Source organism: Mesoplodon bidens, assembly GCF_964165515.1.
Source record: "Mesoplodon bidens genome assembly, chromosome: 2".
Lineage (NCBI taxonomy): Eukaryota > Metazoa > Chordata > Mammalia > Artiodactyla > Ziphiidae > Mesoplodon > Mesoplodon bidens.
In genome coordinates, this window is record NC_138177.1 from 64,617,751 (window position 1) to 64,639,863 (window position 22,113).

General features: G+C 45.2%; 1 protein-coding gene across 1 annotated transcript in view; it reads left to right on the top strand.

Moving 5' to 3' along the window:
• LMX1A (LIM homeobox transcription factor 1 alpha) overlaps window positions 1-22,113 on the top strand; it is a gene marked incomplete at both ends in the record, with an annotated part of 149,564 nt that overhangs the window by 98,394 nt on the left and 29,057 nt on the right. Inside the window, one exon of the mRNA XM_081226197.1 lies at window positions 6,689-6,921. Within this exon, the coding sequence (XP_081082323.1) occupies window positions 6,689-6,921 (233 nt within the window). The remainder of the gene's footprint in view (window positions 1-6,688; window positions 6,922-22,113) is intronic.

Below are 22,113 nucleotides of genomic sequence, written 5' to 3' on the forward strand. Positions count from 1 at the left end.
TACGTATATATTTGTACCATACAGATAGGAAGAAAGGGACTATGTGAATGAGTTGTTGGTTTTAGCTGGTGTGTATGTATGTATGTTTTGTGTGTTTGTGTGTCCGTTCATACATAACCTCATTTGGCCTTACCTGTTCCATATATGTATATATATGCATATATATAGGTGTATCTGTGAATGATATGGTTCTGGAAAATACCTTGTTTGGAGAATTACCATAGCAAGGCCCTGTCATGCTGAAACACCATCTGGAGACCTGGATTTAGGTGCGGGTTCGCGGAATAAAGACTCTCCCCTTCCACAGCCTCTAAATTCTTGATGTAACACACTGATCTAGGGCAGTACTTTTCCATTAAAGATAAGAAAACTGGGGCTTCCCTGGTGGCGCCGTGGTTGAGAATCTGCCTGCCAATGCAGGGGACACGGGTCCGAGCCCTGGTCTGGGAAGATCCCACATGCTGTGGAGCAACTGGGCCCGTGAGCCACAACTACTGAGCCTGTGCTCTAGAGCCTGCAAGCCACAACTACTGAGCCTGCGCGTCTGGAGCCTGTGCTCTGCAACAAGAGAGGCCACGATAGTGAGAGGCCCGCACACCACGATGAAGAGTGGCCCCCGCTCGCCTCAACTAGAGAAAGCCCTCGCACAGGGCTTTGAAGACCCAACACAGCCATGAATACATACATACATACATACATAAATACATAAATAAATAAAAAGCTGTCTGCCCCTTCTCAAAAAAAAAAAGATAAGAAAACTGAGGCCCAGGGAAAGATGGTGGCTTTTCTGAGGCCTCTTGGTAAAAGAAGAACCCATAAGCCCAAGTCTTCCTACATCAAGTCCTATGCTCTTTCCCTGAATCAGGTCACCTTTTCTTTTCTTCTTTGCTACCCTCCATGGCACCTAATACAAGAAACACTGTTTCGCTTGCATTATCTTGGCACATTGTTGTGGGAGGTTGTGCCTTGTCTAAGGCGTGTGCTCCGTGTGGCAGCCCTGCCAGCTGTGCATCCCCGGGTTCATCTCCTGGGTCAGTGCCACACTCTTTGGAGAGGAAGTCATGCCAATGTCAAAGCTGGGAGAAGTCAGCAGAAGGACTCCGGCTGCTGAGGAAGAAGTGTTCTCTCAGTGTAGGGCTCAGGAAACTTTTGAACACAGAGAGCCACCTTCGGGGTTAAAAAAAAAAAAAAAAATCCACAAAGGTCAAAAGACAGAGGCCAGGCAAATAAAAAGAACTAAAAATTGTGCTCTTCCTTATAGGTCACAAAGTCCTTATACCTGTTTTCATTTAGTCCCCAGTAATCCAGGAGTGTCAGCATCATCATTGCCTCTTCCATCTGAGCAGACTGAGACTGCCAAAGATTAAGTGATGAGCTCCAAGTCACACTGACTGCTTGGAAGTGGCAGAGCCTGCCGATTCCGGCTCTCTCACCAAAACTACAAGTTGTGCATATTAGAGCTTGTGGCTGTACTGGGAGAGAGGTAGGCAAGGCATAGAATGGAATTTCAGCCAGCCTCTGTTTCTCTGCCTGGTAGAGGGAATGGGAAAGGGCCAGAGGGAAGAAGAGAATAAATAGGTGTAGAGGGAGGGAGGGAAGGAAGAGAAAGAAGACTCGGTGACCTCTAGCCCAAGCCAAGTGGACAGGGCTCTGCTTTGGGCCATTCTGGCTAGTCCTCTCCTACATACCCCAAACACACCCTCCTATGGTCATTGGCTGGAAGCCTGCTGCCTGCTGGAGAATGTGAGCTCCCTGAGGACAGGGCAGCATTGTTTAGCACTCCATCCCTACGCCTGCCCCACGGAGAGTGCTCAGCAGAGAAAGGAGAGCATTATTAGAGAGCTTGGGCTCTGGACACTTCTCCACCAGCTGGATCCTGTTATCCCCATTTTACAGGTGAGGGGATCAGATGCAACAAAGAGATAAACAATCATTTGAAGAGATTTCAGGGGTGGGTGAATTTCTAACAGTGGGCAAAGTTGAGAGTTGTTATGTATGCCCAGAAGAGCTGGGTATTTCTGGAAACCGTGCTTAGCTTTCTAGGGCACAGGCAGGCTGCCAGGCTCTGAACCCAGAGTGAGGTCTCATTAGCATTCAGAGGCCAAAGTCACCGTGGGGGCCGCCATCTAGGGCATTGGGAAGAGACAGGCTGTGTTTTAATTACGACCTGGACTTTTGAACAAATCCTTTTCTCTGCTTGTCTGAGCCTTAGAGAAAACAACTTGTGGGAAGTGTGTAGTCAGCAGCTGGGTCCACAGTGGTACCCATACAGCTGTGTACACATCTGGCACACAGGTGGTGGACTGCGTGTGCCTTTTCTCCTTGGGTTGCCCTGGGGTTAGTGAGGGTAACAAGAGCCAAAGCAGTAAGGTGAGGTCAACCTGGTCTTTACCCAGAATGGGGCAGCCAGTGCAGAGAATGGAGAGAAATGGGACTGCCCCCCTCTTCTGGGTCTGTATCCCACCCCTTACCCAATCATGACCATTTCACGATCTGAGCCCAGACAGTCCTGCCACTTCCTCTGGCCGTTCCTGAGTCAACATGGTGAGATTTCTTTGTTGAGCTCACCCTAACCCTCCCTTCTCCAACTTGGGGGAAATTTTTGGAGTGGGGGATGAAATTAAGAAGGGAGGAGGAAGAGGAGGAGATTAACAGGGTAGAAGTTAGACAAGCACAGATGCCACCACCTGCAGCTGTGGATTCTCAAGAGCTTGTTGACTCCTGGGAGCGTTTGCCTTGAGTCTGTTTAACAGTTCATTCCTGGGGAAGGGGAGGAGAAGGAGGGCTTGGGGACAAAGGGCCTTTGACCAGCTCCTGTTAAAGTACTGATTCGTTTGCTCAGGTTGGCAAACAGTGTCTAGAGACTCCGGGCCAGGGATGAACTGGGTGGGTTTTCTGTCTGATGCACAACATCCAGCATGGGGGGAGGGGAGTAAAGGCAGTTGTTCAAGGGCCTGGGGTGCCCTGAGGTTCAGACATGGAGAGCAAAACCACCCTGGGCAGCTGGGGGAAGGGAGGGGGCAGGGTCAGGGCTGCTAGTACCTGGGGTTCTGTTTTGGGGGCTGTCACATACCTTGTTAGTGGTGAAAGAGCTGCACCAGCCCTTGAACTGTCTCCCAACCTCACCCCCCCTTTCTGAAGCTGAGAGGCAGAGGGAAGGTATATCAGGATGGGTGTTTTTAATGTGCTTCTGGCCCAGGGCAGGGAGGATTGGTGTTGGGGCCCAAGGCCCGGGTTAAGAGTGAGACCACACATGCACTTCTCATCCCGACCTGTGCTGGAGTCACCTGCAAGCTGGCCTCTGTCCAGGGAGGCTGTTCCCTAGTAGATTCATGGGAGGCGGCTTCAATCCCTTCTCCAAGCCTTGGCTTCCTTCACTCAAAGACTTTGAATGGCTTCCCTCTTTCTTGTACCAGTTCCCTCCTTGGGAATTCCTCCTTACCTGCTTTTCCACTCTACCCTCAAAACTCTTTACTTCATCCAGGAAGCTTCCAAGATAAACACACTGTGCACGTGTATAGACTTAGGCATCAACTAGTACAGCTTTAGAGCTAAGAAGTGATTAAATATTATAAACAGACTATGGCTTTATGCCACTCTGTTTTGTATTCTTGAAACATTGTTTTGTATCATTCTTATATTCTGTTTCCCAAAGGTCAGTCCCTCTGGGTAGACATTATTTATCTGTTTGTTTCTTTGTTTGCTGTTTCTCTCACTATCACATGAGCTCCATGGAGGACGGGGACTTTGTTTTGTATCATCTGTGCCCACGATACTGCCTGACACATAACAGACACTCCACATAGGCTGGTTTATGAACATGAATGTTGCTGGGTGGGGCTTTCTTTCCCCACCTCCCTGTTAAGACACAGTGTCTTGTGTAGTGCACAGCGGATTCTTCTGAATCAATGAGAGAATGAATGAAGACTAAATGAGTGAGTGAATGTATGAACGAGCTTTTGAGATAGGATTGGCCACACTTAGGCCATCATGGCGGATGGCCTGTCTATAGAAAAATGCTCTTCAGTTATTTGTTTCCTTGTCTCCTGCCGAGGTAGGGCTCATGAGCAGAGCAAGGTGCCTTCAGCCCCCTGATATCCTCTGAGTCAGCTTGTGTCTGCCTTTGTGATGAGAGGAGGGGTGTTTGGAGCTTTATGAATTCACTCTGCCTATTTTGTCTCCGCTTGGCACCATCCTCTCCCTTATACCATCTGACCTTCCCATGTCTAGTGACACCTCTGGTATGTGGAGACAAACAGAGAGTGTTTTTGAGAGAGATTTCCCCCCTATTGCGCTACTACTTTAAAAAAGAAAATAGCTCTTTATTTTGGAAATAAAAAAATGAATGCTATAATGAATGAATCCCAGAGATATTTTTAGAGTCTGTTATCTCTGTGCTTATACCCAAGGCTTTGACAAAGGCGATTATGTTATCATGAGGCAATTTTAAAAAGAGAAAGAAAAACGGAGAAATCTACTTTAGATTTTAATCTTTCATAGACTGCCCTGAGCTCTTACTGATCTGGGGTGACGGGGAAGAGATGGGCCACCTTTACTGGGAGCCTACTGTGTGTCAGCTCTGAGGCCAGGCTCTTTGCACATCTTATTTCAGAAGAGGGTGAGCAGGTGAAGTCAACAGGTCAAATCAAATCAACTTTTATTGAGTACCCACCACGTGCAAGAGGTTGTAGGGCATATAAATATTCCATAGGCCTAGTTCTTGGAATACAGGCTGTTGGCAAGATAAGTTATAAACATGGGAAAATTAAAAAATAAGGCAAGATTAAGATTTTTTTTTTTTTTTTTTTTTTTTTTTGCGGTACGTGGGCCTCTCACTGTTGTGGCCTCTCCCGTTGCGGAGCACAGGTTCCGGACGCGCAGGCTCAGAGGCCATGGCTCACGGGCCAAGCCGCTCCACAGCATGTGGGATCTTCCCGGACCGGAGCAGGAACCCGTGTCCCCTGCATCGGCAGGTGGACTCTCAACCACTGCGCCACCAGGGAAGCCCTAAGATATTTTAAGTCAGCATTAGGAAGCAATGCTCTTGGGACTTTTGGAGCTGGAAGAGATTGTCTGGCCTCACATCTTTAACAACAGCAAGGTTTTGCAGACAGTTGTCTGCAGAGCGGGCGGCAGAGCCCAGGCTTCCAGATCGGCTGTTCTTGTGTCTTGAAGCATCTCCATATAACTGCCCAGTGACCAGCACAGACAGGTCATGGTGAAAGTGTTCAGGGGAGGTGTGGCCACCCTCCGGAGGGGTGTAGGGGAGGTCCGGGCAGGATTCAGGGAGAAGGTGGGAGCAGTTGTGTCCTGAAGGGTGTGTTGTATTCAGGTAGATTAAACAGGGAAGAAAGGGCTTTGCAGGAGGGCGACAAGGCATAACAAGGCCCAGAGGTAAGAAATCAGGAACGTTGTGCGCAGGTGTGGTGACATATCACGATCCTCCAGCTCTGGCCGCCAGGAGCCTGGGAGCTGACCCCACGCTTCCCAGTCTCCAGGCCCTGGATCTGCCCCCTCCTGTCTGGCTTCCCTGCTGCTGCCTTAGTGCCGCCGCTTGTCACCACTCAGCTGCTCTCCCTCACTCATCTCTCCAACCCCAATTCCCCTCCACCTTTCATATTGCAAAGGGTTCCTTTTCTAAAACAGGCTCTTAGCGTGTTAAAATTGTTCAAAGGCTTCTGGTTGCTCCTCAGATGCTGTCCAGCCGCAGTGTGCAATCCGGTCATGACTTGCCTCACCTGTCACCCTTCTCCAGGCCCCCAGCCTCCAACCTGGTGGAGGACACAGCATGCTCCCAGCACAGCATGTACTTGCAGGACGTCAGGCCTTTGCCCAGGCTGTTCCTTCTGTGGGGAATCCACTCCCCAACCCCTTCAGGCCTGCTGCCTGCCCACCTTCCTGTCTTCCGTTTGACCAAGATTTATTGAATGGGTAATAAAATGCAAATCCCCCTGCTGACTCCCTGACAGTTAGTTGTCTTCTTTTCTGTGTTCCGGGACCCTCTAGTTATTTGGACATGTTTGTCTCTCCCATTAGCCTGAGCTCATTTCTGGAAGGGATTTTCTTTTATTCACCTTAATATCACTAGTACCTACTGCATCCGCCTGGCATAGATAGACACCCTCTTCGTGGTTGGTTGAAAGTAAGTGAAATGAGATAAGAGTTAAGTCCCGAGAGCTGGGCTGAATGCACTGAACGTCAGGATGGGAAGTTGGGATGCAGTTTATCTCTCAACTAGATTACACCTCAGAATGCCCTGGGAGCTTGTTAAAAATTCATATTCTGGGGCCCATCCTTTTGCATGCTGATTGGAGTGGACCTGGACCTTATTGTTATTTTGTTTACATAATCACCCCCCTGGGGATTCTGGGCAGCCTGCCTGGCACCAGTCTGTAGGGCATCCTTTGGGAACACTGTGCCGTGGACCACACCAAATACACGCTGGGCTTCAGCTCACCCTTCTTCCAGCACCTCTCACCCTGCTTTTCTTAAGCCTTTGAGAGAGTAACTTAACTGAATTCTCTGGTGCAACCTCCTCAGGGAGTAAATCATCTGGATTTAAAACCTATTCCATTCCAAGCCTCTTTGTCCCAGTTCTTGAAGTTCCTTTCGCTGTTGACTTGAGAGGAGACCTGGGACCCAGCCATCTTTCTCACCGACCTTGCTTTGCTTTCTCCCATGCTGCCAGGCTGTTTGCTGTCAAATGCGGGGGCTGCTTTGAGGCCATTGCGCCCAATGAGTTTGTGATGCGGGCCCAGAAGAGCGTGTACCACCTGAGCTGCTTCTGCTGCTGTGTCTGCGAGCGGCAGCTCCAGAAGGGCGATGAGTTTGTCCTGAAGGAGGGGCAGCTGCTCTGCAAAGGGGACTATGAGAAGGAGAGGGAGCTGCTCAGCCTGGTGAGCCCGGCAGCCTCAGACTCAGGTGAGTGCCGTGTGGTGGGCAGGGGGGGTGTGGGAGAGTGGGGTGCGGTGGCAGTCTGCATTGCTTTCTCTTTTAGGGGGCCAGCCACCAGGGCACCCTGGTCCCATGGCAGAGCAGCACTGTGCATTCCAGGAAGTTCCTTTGTGAGCTCGGAGTAAGCTCTTATCAGTCAGGTATTGCCGTGATGATGCTGCATAACAAATTACCCCCGAATTCTATGATGTACCACCAGAAACACTTATTCACACATCCACAAGTCTCTGGGTTAATGGAAGTGACTCTGCTTCACACTGAAGGTCTTCAAGTCACCTGGGATCTGCTGATCTCAGCCGAACTTAGCTCTAGGCTGTAGACCAGGTTCAAGTCTGCTCTGTGTGGTTCATGCTGGGGTCCAGGCTTGAGAAACAGCAGCTATGGGGCATAATTTCCTGGCAGTGGCAAAAGTGCAGGAAGGCATGCTCAACCATGCAAGTACATTTCAAACCTCTGCTCATATCATGGCTGCTAATATTTCACTGGCCAAGTCAAATCAGAAGATGAAACCCAAAGTCCAGGGAGGGGAAATACACTGCATGTACTTCGAGGCCCTGACAGGGTAAAGATACATAAAACTATTAAAGAGAATGATGGATTGGAACCAATAATTCCATCTGCCACAGTCACTGAACTACTCTCGCCTTTGTTTCCTCATCTGTCAAGTGGGAAAGCTGGAATCTCTAAGGCTTGGTGGGTCACATAAAGAAAGCATCTAGAATATACTTGTTCCACTCACCCAAGACCCACCCACCCTCCCTGGAGAGGGAAAAGAGAGGAGGTGGCAGAGGTTCAGAGTCCTTTTAGAGCAGGTATTACAAGGCCAGAGAAATTAAAACTGCCCAGGTGAAGCATGGAATGCCTTCCCAGGGTGTCTGTCCCACAGGGCGGCGTGTGTCTTAGCCTGGCCTCCCTTTTCCTGGAAGAATCTGGAGATCCAATTAGGTGATATCCATGTAAACTTACTAGTTTTTGCCACTGCCAATTACAGTCCAGTTCCAAACACCCTACCATGGCTTACAAGGCCCTTGGAATCTCACTCTGCCCAACTCTTCAACCTCGTGGGAGCCTCTGACCCCTCCCCTCTACACTCAGCAGACATCAGTGTCTCCACTCACTTCCACATCTTAAAAGTTTCTTCCCTCTCTGCCTCTTTCCCTCACTCTTTTGTCTTGCTTGCACATCTTTTAAGCTTCTTTCTAGGGCCTGCTTCATCGAGGAAGACTCCTATTCCCATGTGCCGGGTGAGTTTACCCTTAACCTCTCCTGCCGTGAGATGGATCCTACTTGATTGGAGTTGCTTGCCTGGCTGTTTGTTGTCCTTGCCAGAGTGCTAAGCCCCATGAGGGACCGTGTGTGTCTTTTTTACCACTGTATCCACAGGGCTTAGCACAGGCCTGGAACGCTGAGGGTGCTTGACAAAATCTGTGTTAAAGGGTGAATAAACACATGGAACAGAAGTCCTCTGGTGTGATGCTTGAGTCCGAGAGCTTTGGAGGTAGTCAGGTGGGCATTCTGACTGCACCACTTAGATCTGTGTGTCTTTGGGCAAGTTTCGGAACCTCTCTCAGCCTCAGTCTCCACGGCTGTAAAATGGTGATCATCGTGCCTACCTAATCATTTTATTTGGGGGAATAAAAGATAAATGTATGTAAGTGCTGGTGCTTATTTACCAAGTGCCTGCTGGTGTTGGCATCTTCATCACAGTTGTGTTTTGCTTTCTTTACCTCCCAGCTGGTTCTTCTTGCCTGACTCTGCTTGCAGCCACAAGTAAGCTGACACCAGGACAATCCCAACTTCTATTGGATTCATTAGACTTAAGTTTTCCTGGATGTTTTAATCTGAGGGAAATTTCTCCTTGTCAGTAACACTGCCACTGACAGATTGAATGTCTCACTCTTGGGTAACTGGGCCCATCCTAAACTGAGCTTCATGGCCTCCACTTAGTGGGTCATCTCATCCTACTTTTCCTTTAGGTGTCATGCTGTACCCACTCACTAGGTCTCTTCTGCAGAATATTGCACAATCTTCAAATTCCCAAGGGGCTTAGGTGCTATGGTGATCAGAATACCAGCATGACCTCAGAAAAACATGCAGACCCGGAAGGACATACCATTCTTTCTCACACAGAAATAAATGCTGTGGTCTAGCCTTTCTTGCTACACAATTGTGTGGGTCTTGACCAGTGTTTTCCAATTACAGATTTTAATTAGCTACAAACAGTATGAGTCACTAGTGTATTGCCCTCTCCCCATGTGCAAAGACAAAAATAAGTTGGATCTAAGGAGTATTAAAAGTATAATGTTCAAAGACTTGTTGTTGCCAAGGGGGAGGGGTCTGGAGGAAGGAGGGATTGGGAGTTTGGGATTAACAGATACAAACTATTATATGTAGAATGGATAAACAACAAGGTCCTACTGTATAGCACAGGGAACTGTATTCAATATCCTGTGATAAACTATAATGGAAAATAATTTTTAAAAGAATGTATGTATATGTATAACTGAATCACTTTGCTGTACAGCAGAAATTAACACAACATTGTAAACCTACTATACTTCAATTTTTAAAAAAGTATAATGTTCAGAGTAAGAAAACTGCAATGGGTCCACTTTTCTAACCACATTTTCAGCAATATGTTTTGTAGTTCCGGGCATTTCTTTCTGGGGCTGATATTCACAAACTGGAGCTTTCCAGGTCACTTATTCATGTATTCGTTCAGTAGACGTATCTTGAGTGCTTGCTTTATGCCAGGCATGGTGTCAGGCTATGAATGACAAGAATGGCATGGAGGTGGGGAGGTCTCCAACCCATGTCAGATGAAGGAACTGGAGATATTTAGGCTAGAAAAGTAAAGACTAAATAAGGACATAATTATTGCCTTCAAATGGTTGGACCAGACCTGTTTTTTTTTTCTAGCTTCAGAGAGAAGAATTAGAATTCATTCAATTCTTTAACAAAATCACTGAGTATTTATACTATAGATGAAAAGGCAAAGGGAAGTAATTTTGACTCAACATAGGGGAAGTTACGATGTCATTCTAATTATAAGGTCTAACACAGTGTAACTACTCAGGAGATACCCAATTGTTGTGATCAATAAGTACCTAATGAGTTGAGTTAAATCTTCAAGAAAAGAAGTCCACCTCATATTTACAGAAAACAAACAATTTTAGGATCTGTCCCAATACAGATACAATTTTTCCTCTCATTTCTGTCCTGAGTGTTTTACATATTGTAGGTGCTTGATTAAACATTTGTTGAGTGAATGATTGAATGACTTGTCATCTCTAACGTTTTTATCAATAGCTTGGATGAAGACACCGAAGGCAGGATTATTCGATTTGCAGATGACACAAACCTGTCAGGGAGTGCTGGTGTGGCAGCTGATATTCACGATGTTCAATAAGATTTTGACAAGCTAACAGAACAGTACAAAGTCAGCAAGATGAGATCTAACCATTGGGTTCCAAAATTCAACAGTAATTATATGCAGTGGGGCCTCAGAATTTCACATGGGGTTTTAGCTGATCATAAAGTCAATAGGAACCAAAAGGCCATATACTGCTTTACTAGAACTATGATGTCCCTAACATGTAATTACAGTTCCATTTTTTTTTTTTTTTTTGCATTTGTCAGAGTACATTTAGGATTTTTGGTCTAGGTTTAAACAATGCATTTTAGGAGATCACAAACAAATTAGAGAAAGTCTTGAGGAGAGCGATTGGCTCGTTAAATGATACATATCTAAAGAAACTCAGTATATTTAGTTTTGTAAAAATAAGACTAAGGAGATATGAGAGTCACACCCAAGGGTGTAGACCCATGTACTGGGAGTGAAATGACAGATTTTGGCTCAATATAGGATAGAACTGTGTCCAAAAAGGGTGCAGACTAGACTCCCTTTATGGGGAACAAACCTGCTTGTCTTTTAACATTTTAATTACAGTGGGTGGGTGACTGGGTTAGTGACCTCTAGGGCTGCTTAAATCTAGGATTTTAGAATATATGCTGCTGACTGTTCCAACTTGCACAAAAGCATGTGACACGTTTAGAGCTATATGGGACACCAAACTCAGGAGATACTCAGGTGCTGGATGTTCTTTTCTTGTGTGGCCAGAAAATCCTCCTTTTGGTCCCTGCTTTGCCAGTGGCCTTGAAGGACCCTCCCAAGCAGTGGAACTGTATTTGTAGCCAGAGTCAGACCGTTTTCTTTGGGTTTATTGGGCAACTTGGATGCCGAGGGCCTCCAGGATAGACCTGGCAACATTCATGCCTGTGCTTTCTTGATCAGAGAATCCTGGGCTCTGACCATAATTGGTAGGCACATTAGAGGTTATCTGGTTCAGACTCCCACCAGGAGCTCATCCAGCCTCTGTTTGAGCCTGTCTGACCATGGGGAGCTCTTGACCTCACATTCTGAGTGTGGATTGACAGAATTGTTAAATTGAGCCCCAATCTCTATTTCCATGTGTAACCTCGGCCTTGGCCTTGGTTCAGCTTTCAGAAACTCACAAAATACATCAGTCTCCCTGACATGTGGTAGCCCTTCGAGTTAGAGACAGAATCCCTTATGCTCCCTAAGTCTTCTCTTTTCCTTTCTAGTTCTTCCTCTTTCCTCCAGCTATTCCTTAGAAGAGACTCTTTGTTCTATCTACAAAAATACTATATTCTCTTTAGAATGTACCACCCAGAAGGGAATAAAATCTTCCATATGTGGTCTGAACTAGCACCATGTTATTATTACTACTTGTCATGGACATCGTATTCTATTGATGTCATTAGCTTTTTTGACCTAGGGAAGGGGGTGGAGACTTGGGGGCTGACTATAGGCCATCAGGGCTTCTGGCTCGTCCATGTTGCATTTCTTAATTACCTAGCCCTCTTATTTTCACATTTTCTTTTAACATCAGAGTTTGTCTAAGAATGTCTTGTGTAGTGATTTTTAAAGACTTCTAAAATTTTGAAATAAAATTTTAGATTTATAGAGCAGGTGCAAAGTGGGACAGACTTTCCCATATACCCTTCACTTAGCTCCTCCTAATGTCAACATTTTACATTTAAATATACATTTTGATAAACGTACCACGTAAACCAAGAAATTAACATTGGTACAGCTCTATTAACCAAACTATAGACTTTATTCAGTTTCAGGAGATTTTCTACTAATGTCTTTATCCATTCCAGGATCCAATCTAGGATACCATGTTGCATTTAGTTTTATGTTATATTTATGTTAAATTGCCTTTTCTCTTCATTTTTCGGATCACTAGAAATGCCTAGTCAGAATTTCATTTTTGCCTCTCCCCCAGCAATATCTGTTATGTTTTATTTCCTTTTAACATCTCTCACCATAGGATCCATCTGTTTTTTGCTTATTTGTTTTGGGGTTCGTTTGTTTATCATTTTAAGATTTTCTTAACTGAAGAAAGGAATGCATTTTAGATCGTGCCTAGGGTTTATTCCTTGGCTATGATTTTCTCCCAGGGTTCAAACCATTACATCCTCTTCGTACCAGCTCTTCCTTGGTCAGACCAAAGTCCAAGAATAGCTGGTCTTGCATTTCTTCCTTTATCTTCTTAGAGTTCAAACTGTCAGCAGCCTAAGGCAGGATTCTTTCTGATGCTCTGCTTTTGTAGAGGGATTTTCCCAGAAGAACCCTGGGTCATGAAGTCCCATCATGAGAAGCCTTTCTGCAAAGGAGGTATTATGTTTTGGACAACTACAGCAATTTAGTGGCCTCTGTTTATCGGGTTGTCTGGACAGCACTGAAAGGCTTATGCTGCTTCTCTCCTAATGGTCTGCACTCCCCTGGCCCTCGCACAGTGTCTGGCATGCAGTAGGCACTCAGTAAATGTTTGTTTATTGTGTGAATACCTGTTCACGTTAGCCTCTGTGGTCCTTAGCAGAGAAACACCAACCAGAAATATGACTTTCTTCTTACTGGAGCAGGAATGAAGATTATTCACGCATACCAGAGTTTACGAATCCTTCTTCCTTCTTAATTTTTCTTAGGATGTGGGATATTGCTGCTTTGAACGATCCAGATGACTCTCTTGTTCTCCTTGTGTAATACATCTCTCTCTCCTCCTCTTTTCATTACCACTGATATTTAGATACTGGTTTTCATTTCCTTCTACAACCTTGGAACTGATTTTTTTGTATTCATTACAGAAATATTTCAGCCTATCTTGGAACTCTTCTTGTTCTTCAATAAATTAGAATAGAGAGGCAGCAGTTACCTCATGAGTTCTGGAAAATACTTGACTGTCCTGCGGGATTATCTTGTCAGCTCATAGTCATGAATTTTAAAATGCAAGGAAAAGTCAGCAGGAGGTATGAGGAAGTCTCATTCTCCACCTGGTAGTACAAAGGGCTTGGGGTCTAAAGTTAGACAGATCTGAATTTGAGTCTTGCCTACACTCAGAAGCAGTGTGATCTTGGGAAAAGTTACAGGCACACCTTGGAGATGTGGGTTTGGTTCCAGACCACCTTAACAAAGAGACTATCTCTGTAAAGCAACTCACAAGAATTTTTTAGTCTCTTAGTGGTTAAAAAAGTTATGTTCACACTACACTCTAGTCTATTAAGTGTGCAATGGCATTATATCTAAAAACACAATATACATACCTTAATTAAAAAATACTTTACTGCTTTAAAAAACTGCCCAAACAGTTACAATAGTAACATCAAAGATCACTGATCCCAGATCATCATAACAAATATAATAATGACGCAAAAATTTGAAATATTGCGAGAAGTACCAAAATGCGACAGAGACATGAAGGGAGCAAATGCTGTGGCCAATACAGCGCCGACAGACTTGCTCAATGCAGGGTTGCCACAAACCTTCCATCTGTAAAAAAAAATGCAGCATCTGCAAAGCGTAATAAAGTGGTACACAATGCAATGAGGTCTGCCTGTACTTCTCATCTCCAGGACTCTATCTGTTAATCAGTAAAAAGTGGATCATAACACTTATTTTGTGGATTGCTGTAAGAACGCAGAGAGGTAATGCATATCAAGGGCCTGAAATTTGTTGGATGCCCAGTAAATGGCAGGTGTCATTATTATCTCCTGGTGCAGAGGCTAGCATACTTCTGGATAGCTCATGGCTCATAAGCTTATTTCTCCAAAGATCTATCATTTCACAAACATCTCATCTTCTGTCTTTGTGCTTCTATTTTAGATGCTTCTGGATAGCTGACCCTAGGGCATCTCAGGGTAGTACAGAGGACCTCTCATTTGGGGTGGCTAGGATGATGGGCTGGAGAGGGATCGATTCACTCCATGGGCCTGCGTGTCTCAAAGGTACTCTCCAGGCTTTGAACATTAGAGCTAGCATTGCACCCTGGAAAGTCAGTGCAGAAGACCAGGAGGTCTTGCAGTCGCTTCTGGGACTCAATAGGAATTTCAAGCAAGAATGGAAAGGATGTGTTGAACTTAGCTGCCGTTCTCTTCTGCAACACTCATCTTTGAGTTCAGGAAGGACACTGAACCTGACAGTTACCCGTTAGAGAATGCACTGTATTCCTGCAGAGGCCTCGGCATTGCTCTGTTACATGCCATGATCTATTTCTGTCCTTCCAGGCAGCCACCTAACCAACCTTTAATCCGAGAGATATTTCTTACAGACGCCTACCCCGTGTCAGGCTCTGTGCTAAATGCTGTGTTTTCGTTGCAGAAAAAGAAGGGCAGAGGAGTTAGAGAATACTGAGCAGCTCAGATCAGGAAAACATCTCGAAGTCAGCCTCCTAATATCAGGGGGAACAGAGAGGCCAACCTAGTTGATATAAAGGGGCTGAGAGCTAGGAAAAGAGACATAGTCTGGAGATCAGCCTTGTCATCTTTTCCTTTAAGAAACAAGGGGGTGAGCTATTATAAAAACAAATACAAAAACAAAAAACCTTGAGTAGATATTAAAATACTTAGATAAACATTATAGTTGTTAAGAAATCCATTTAAATTCTATTTTATATTTTCTTCTAAAGCAGTGTGTTCAAGACTCCTCTACAAGAGCATTTTCCAGAAAATTTTAACTGCAGCTCAGTAAAAATCGTTTTTAAATCATGCCCTAGCATACAAATTTATGTGTGTATATGAAATAAAAATTCAACAGTTATATTGATTTACTGCTTAATCTACATGCTGATATTAACCATTATATTTATTTTTTAATTCTAGTCTTAGCCACTCTGTTAATTTCATAATCCATTGATGGATCATGGCCTGAAGTTTGAAAAATACCGCTTCAAAGGGCAGTTACTTTCAACCCTATCCCCAGGTTTTGGAATTACAAATTCCTCAAATTTCAAGCTAATGAATATGTTTTAATCTTCTGCATATACCCACACTGTGTCAGGTGCTGAGACTAACACCAAAGACTCAGAAGATATCGTCTGGCCCCAAAGACTTGGCTCAATGCCGTGCGTAAACACGCAATAACTGTTATCTGTTTTCATCTTTGTTGGTATTATTAAGGAGACATGAAGAGCACACATATTTATATCATGACTAGCATAAAGGTCTTTGTGGACATTTTTTGATTTACTAATCTGGCATCTCTGGATAGTAGGCAAGAGGCAGTTATAATTGCCTGAGCCTCTCAAGTTTTTTCCAAAATCAAGTTTTGTCTTTTGTTAGTATCACAGCCACGAAATTGATAACCAGAATTATTTGTTGCCCTCAGTCTGAGGCTCAATGCTTCTTGCCTCTTCTGAACCTTTGTCTTCTAGTGTATTTGTTTTGTCTTCGTGTTATAGATGGAAAAATAAGGACACAGGATACTTGAGTCGGGGATAAGCCAGAATAAGAACTTAATTCTACCAATTACTGAGTCAGGATACTTGATACTCAGCCTTTGCTGTAATTATGAGTTGGGTAGAGTTTATCTTTGGTGCCTGAAAAGTTACAGGCAAAATACAGATTATGCATTATCTCTTTTCTGCTGAGCTGTAATTTAATTTTGGATATGTGCTCACACTTAATTTTGATAAAAACCAAAATTTAAAACTAGTGCAACGGTTTCAGAGTATATTTAATCTATAATGGTGTGTTGTGTGCGTTCATTTCTTTGCACAATCCCTGTAAGAAAAAAAATTGGTCAAGTGGACAATTGATCATTGTGATCTTTGCATGATGAAGATGATGTTAACAATTATGGAGCCCTCACTCTGCACAGAGCATTGCCTTAAGCACTTTACATGAGTGAACTAACTTAACCTTTATATCAAGCTGGTGAGGAAGGCAATGTTATGATTATTCCCATTCTACAGATTAGGAAGATGAACATGGACAAAGTATTAATTTGCTTAAGGTCCTACAGCTAGTAATGAAAAGAGCCAGCATTCAAACGCAGGCAGTTAGCTCCAGTCTGTTTCGTTAATAACTAGGCTGTATTGCCTAGTTGATAAAAATGTACACGTGTATTAAAATTGACCTCACGGGGCTTCCCTGGTGGCGCAGTGGTTGAGGGTCTGCCTGCCGATGCAGGGGACACGGGTTCGTGCCCCAGTCCGGGAAGATCCCACATGCCGCGGAGCGGCTGGGCCCATGAGCCGTGGCCGCTGAGCCTGCGCGTCCGGAGCCTGTGCTCCGCAATGGGAGAGGCCACAACAGTAAGAGTCCCGCATACCGCAAAAAAAAAAAAAAAAAAAAAAAAAATTGACCTCACGTTTTGTTCTCGTGTTTCACTGACAGCTCTCCCTGCTAGTTATGGCAGGGCTCCAGGTACTCTGTCAGACTTACTACCTGAGAGACCCCAACTGAAAAATCTTTTCACGTACAATTAAAGCAATGAAAACAAGGTGATTTGAACTGTCTCCACTCCCTTTCAAATCAATCACAAGTTTGCCTTCTGTTCTAACCTCTGGTTTCTCCTTAATAATTAATATAATTAATAACTATCACTATACTTCACATGCACACCTTTTATAAGGAAGTAGGAGGCTTTCAAGGATCCAAAGCCAACATGATGTATGAATGTGGAAGTACTTTAAAAGTATGCATAAGTTACTATTATTGTTTTTTGTTGTTTGGTTTTGTTTTTACAACTATTCAACAAACTTCTGTCCTGCTCCCTATGGCTTATTTGATGGCAGCAGGAAAAAACAGTTGCTCTTTTTGTCCAGATGAGAGTCATCAGCCATCCAAACCACAGTCCTCATTAATTAAATGGATAAAAGTACAACGGTGGAGTAAATCAGTACATATAAAAACTTTTTCTAACAGGCTTCTACAGGCTGACCTGGAATGTCCTGCCATCTGCTATAACCCCACTCTCAGGAGAACTGCACTCAGATTAGTTTTTCCGGCAGCAGTGAGGAAATTTATGCTTCTGTCTATCCATCTTTGTATCGGATCCTCTTTGGGTACAAGGGCAGGGCTTTGCAGTGTGACCGGTGAGTGTTAGGAGTGAAGTCTCTGGCCATGCAGAGCCAACCCATGACTTTGACCTTTCATGACCTGAGCTAAATAATCAGAGACTCACTTTCCTTTACTATCATGTAGTAAAGATGGGGGAGGAGGTGCAGAAAAGACGCCGGTTTTCTTACATTGACTTTCCAGCCAAGTCTATCAACTTTTAGATTTCCTACCAAGAGTTTTCATGATGGGTCTAAAGAAGCTTTAGACAGTATATGGAGCAAAAGGAAGAATCACCTCCAGTAGTTCGCTGTGTCCTGGTATCAGTGACCTAGGAAAAACCCAAAGTCCAGTTTACGAAGGATTGGTGGCAAACAAGGTTATGGCTTCCTCTGAGCACTTTGATATTTGATGCTGTAAAAGTATATGGAAGACTGAGTAATTTAAGAACCATTTGGATTCTTAGTGGTCCAAATCCAGGTTTGCACATTGGGATCCAGAGCTGTGCTTTTCTCTTCTTGGGGATTTGAGTAGCATGTGCATGTGTGCATTGGGTAGCATCAGTGGACCAAGCTGGTATTCAAAGTGAATGTCCAGGTATTCCTTCTTAGGAATCATAAGCGGGGGGGTGGAGGGGAAGCAGTGACTGAACCAACTCAACATTCATTCCATCCATAGAAATTTGCTGAGGGCCTGCATCAGGCAAGGACTGGGTTGGGGGCATGGGGGGGGAACATGTAGAAGTATATGAGGTTTGACTGATGAGCAAATATTTTAGAGCACAGACTGTGTAGCTGGCCTATTATAGGTGGTTGAGTGAAAACTCTGCACTTATGAAACATACTCTAATGGAGGGAGACAGTCAATAGCCAAATAAATAGATAAATGAGATTGTATGTTCAAATGAGAGTTACTCTTCAAAGTAGTCACCCTATAAAACTTATTCTATGTATGTATTTTAAAAAATACTTTGGACTCCTGTGGAATAGGCCTTGAGGATTTAATGGGTCTGCGGGTATAACCTGGGCTTCAGGGATTTTTTGGAAGATCCGTGGTTGACTCTGATGTACAGCCAGGGTTGAAAACCACTGATCTAGGCGAAGGTGAAGCTCAGGGGGACAGAGTTGGGGCACCTCAATCAGCTGTTTTTCCCAATTGCAGAGCTTTGGTGCTGAACCAAAGAGGTTCTAGAATTAAGACAGAAGGCAGCTCTTTCATTAGAGTGAGAAGGGTGGTGAGATTTAGCAAAGAAAAATCCAGTTAAATTTGAATTTCCCATAAATAGTGAATAATTTTTTTGGTATAACTATATCCTATGCCATACAAAGTTATTGTTTACCAGAAATTCAAATTCAACTCTGTGTCCTGTATTTTATCTGGCACCTCTAGATACGGTGAGCATCTAGTGGGGAGGGGGTGTAACCAATAGGGTGGTGATTGGTGCTGGAGCCTGCACAGGTGTATAAATAGATGATTGATTGACTGGTTGGTTGATGCTAGCTAGTTAGGGAGAAATGTAATCCTGTCCCAAGACACGCGAGTTCCCATTTCCCTTACGTGTGCGGGTTTGGCCCCAGACAGGCACAAGGAGGCTCCCTCTCTTGGGCCTTAGAGAAAGGCGGCGAGTGGGAATCTCCCGTTACCTTGGCAACTCCCTCCTGCAGTCAGTTCACAACCCTTTGAATGACGCTCCTGCTAGGTGCTCACCAGTCCGATTTCTTTTCTTTCTCGCTCTCGTTTTTGCTCCCAGCGCTCAGGCTGAGCCAGCGAGCCGAGGCGGGGCTCCCCGTGCCATCAGGCGGGGAGGGAGGGCGAGGTGGTGCCGGGCGCCCCAGCAGATCGGGGCACCGCATTCACCCGCTCCTCCGAGGCCCTTTAGAAATGTACAAGGGCGAGCGCAGAAACACACACGGACGGCAGTTTTATGAGAAAAATGCAGATAAAGAGCCCGGCGGTAGGGCCATATGTTCCCCATAATCTCCAAAGCCGTCACTTCAATTAGAGCCTCCCCTGAGTTCTAATGCCCGGTCCTGAGTAAACAAGCCGCTCTGAAAGCAGAACTCGGTTTCCAATTAAAAGTGTACTAACATTTCTCCTTCCCTTAATTCCCGCCGAGCAAAGCCCCGCGCGGGCGGAGGCGCGCCCGGGTCGCGGCGAGGTCGTCGCCGGTCCCCGCCGCCCCGCGCCACCGCGTTCCCAGGTGACGTCAGGCGGGCCCGGGATTAGGGCCCACCCTGCGCTCCCCGCGCCCGCCGCAGAGTTAATTAAAAGTAATGCCACGGTAAATCCGCCGCTCTCTTCTGGTGGAGCCGCCTTCGCCCGCGGGCCAGCCTTGGAGGGAGGGCTTTCCGAAGCAGGTGCTGGGGATTTGCGTGCGTGAGTGTGTGTGTGTGTTTGTTTTAAGAGGGAGGGGCGTGTTGTTGAGTTTTCGAGGCTGAGATGACCTTTCCCCCCTCACCCCGTGCCTCCACCCCTGCACGTGCACTCGGATGGGGACAGACAGAGGCACAGACACATGCCACCTGAACTGGGCTTTCCTTTTGGCTCCCAGGGGGCCTATGCATCCTGGATTGGATTTTGTTCCTGGGACTCAGGACTCCTGCACACTGGGCTACAGATATCACTTACTGATTTGTCTCCCCCCACCCCTTTCATGCCCCAACCTTGAGAATTCTAAGAGCATAAATAAATGGTGGCCAGATCTGAGCTTATTTAAATAGCAGGAAAGCAACTTAACACCAACTGGCCTTCTTTAGGAGCTATTTGGAGTGCTGAATCTGAACCTTGCAGGTCCTTCAACCTCTACATTACGGCATTCTAAAAACTTGGTTTCTATGGATGCTTTCTGTTCAGCACAACTGGTTGAAAGTTGCCTGGTTTCAGATGGGAGAGTGATTGCTAGATTAACTTTCTGGCCTACTCTCTATACTGTGAAAGAATCAAAGAATTGAAGCCATTATCTGAAAAATTCCAGAAACATCAACAAGCAGAAAATCCTCAGTAGATCATTCAAATGCAAATGGTTTCCTTCTTTCATGAATTAACGACCCAAGTAATTACTTCAGTTTTCAGCTTGGCCTTGATGGTGAAGACCTCAGAGAATTAGTCTCACTAAGTCCATGACTGTTTGTTTATTCCTTACTCTCTGATTGATGCTAACTAAATTAAATTGAGGCCAGTTCAGCAAACATTTTGAGGACCTATCTATCTGTCAGACTCTGGGTTAGATACTAGTGATTACAAGAGGAAGGGAAACAGCCTCTGTGTTGCAAGCTCTCAGGTTCCTCCGTGGATAAGAAACTCCAGTAACAAAATAATTACAGTAAAATATAATATGTGTGTATGTTATAGTGGAGGTACAAAGTGCTGTGATCGTAGAGATGGGATCAGTAATTCCTCTTGGGGTGTTTGTACGTTATTGGGGCAGAGGGATCAGGGGACTGTTTTTCTTTGTTGCTTGTTTTTTTTTGTTTTTTTTTTGCGGTACGCGGGCCTCTCACTGTTTTGGCCTCTCCCGTTGTGGAGCACAGGCTCCGGACACGCAGGCTCACGGGCCCAGCCACTCCGCGGCATGTGGGATCTTCCCGGACCGGGGCACGAACCCGTGTCCCCTGCATCAGCAGGCGGACTCTAACCACTGCGCCACCAGGGAAGCCCCAGGGGACTGATTTTTAAAATGCTCACAATGGATGTGGCATAGTAGAGTGGTTTTGACAGAGTACGTCATTTTCAGGTGATGAAAGGCAGATGAGTACATTGTTAGAGTGGTATAGCTTTGCATGTACAGAGTTGCAGAAATAGGAATGTACCTGGCATGAGAGGAGGGCTGGAATGTAGAGTTCCTCTGCGGCAGTGGTCCCCAGCCTTTTTGGCACCAGGGACTGGCTTTGTGGAAGACATTTTTTCCATGGACAGGGCAGGGGTGGGGGTGGGCAGGGGGATGGTTCAGGAGGTAATGTGAACAATGGGGAGTGATGGGGAGTGGCAGACCTCCTGCTCTGTGGCCTGGTTCCTGACAGGCCTCGGAACAGCAGTGGTCTGAAGCCCAGGGGTTGGGGACCCCTGCTCTGGGGGTTTGAGATTCTGGTGTTGGTGAACGGTAAGAATGATGCCAAAATGGGAAGTGTTTTGTGTAGCATTTTATCTTATCCTGATGGTCATTCAAAGTCTGATCAGAACTTTGTAAACACAGTAGTGACGTTACTCAATTTGTGCTTTCAACATAGAAGTATGGAGGGTGGGTTGGAATTGAGGTATGACTGCAGTCAGGGAAGCTGGGCAGGAGGTTATTACCATGTTACAGGTGAGGGATAAGGCTTGAACCAAGGCACAGATTAGAGAGAGGTTTCAGAGAATTCTTTCCTTCATTTATTTATTCAATACCAAGTGAACCTCTACTACGTGCCAGGCATCATTCTAAGTTCTGGGGACATAATGGTAAACAAAACAGGCCAAATATCCACCATTGGGGGGCTTAAATTCTAGAATTCAATGATGTTAAATATAGGAAGAAAAGCTGAAGTTGAGGGTGACTTTGAGGTTTCTAAATTGAATGAATGTTGTTATCACAAGCAGAGATAGAAAGTTCAGAAAAGAAGGAAAGATCTAGATAATGAATTCGGGTGGGTCGTGTTGAATTTGAAGGTTTTTATGGACCACGTGCATGTGGATGTCTGGTGGGCAGTTGAACACATCTCTGGGATTCAAGAGGGAGGTCAGGTGTGGATTTGAGGATCACAGAAAAGCTGAGGGTTTAAAACTAGGTAGTTTTTCACCAGTGTCTCCACTGATGCAGTT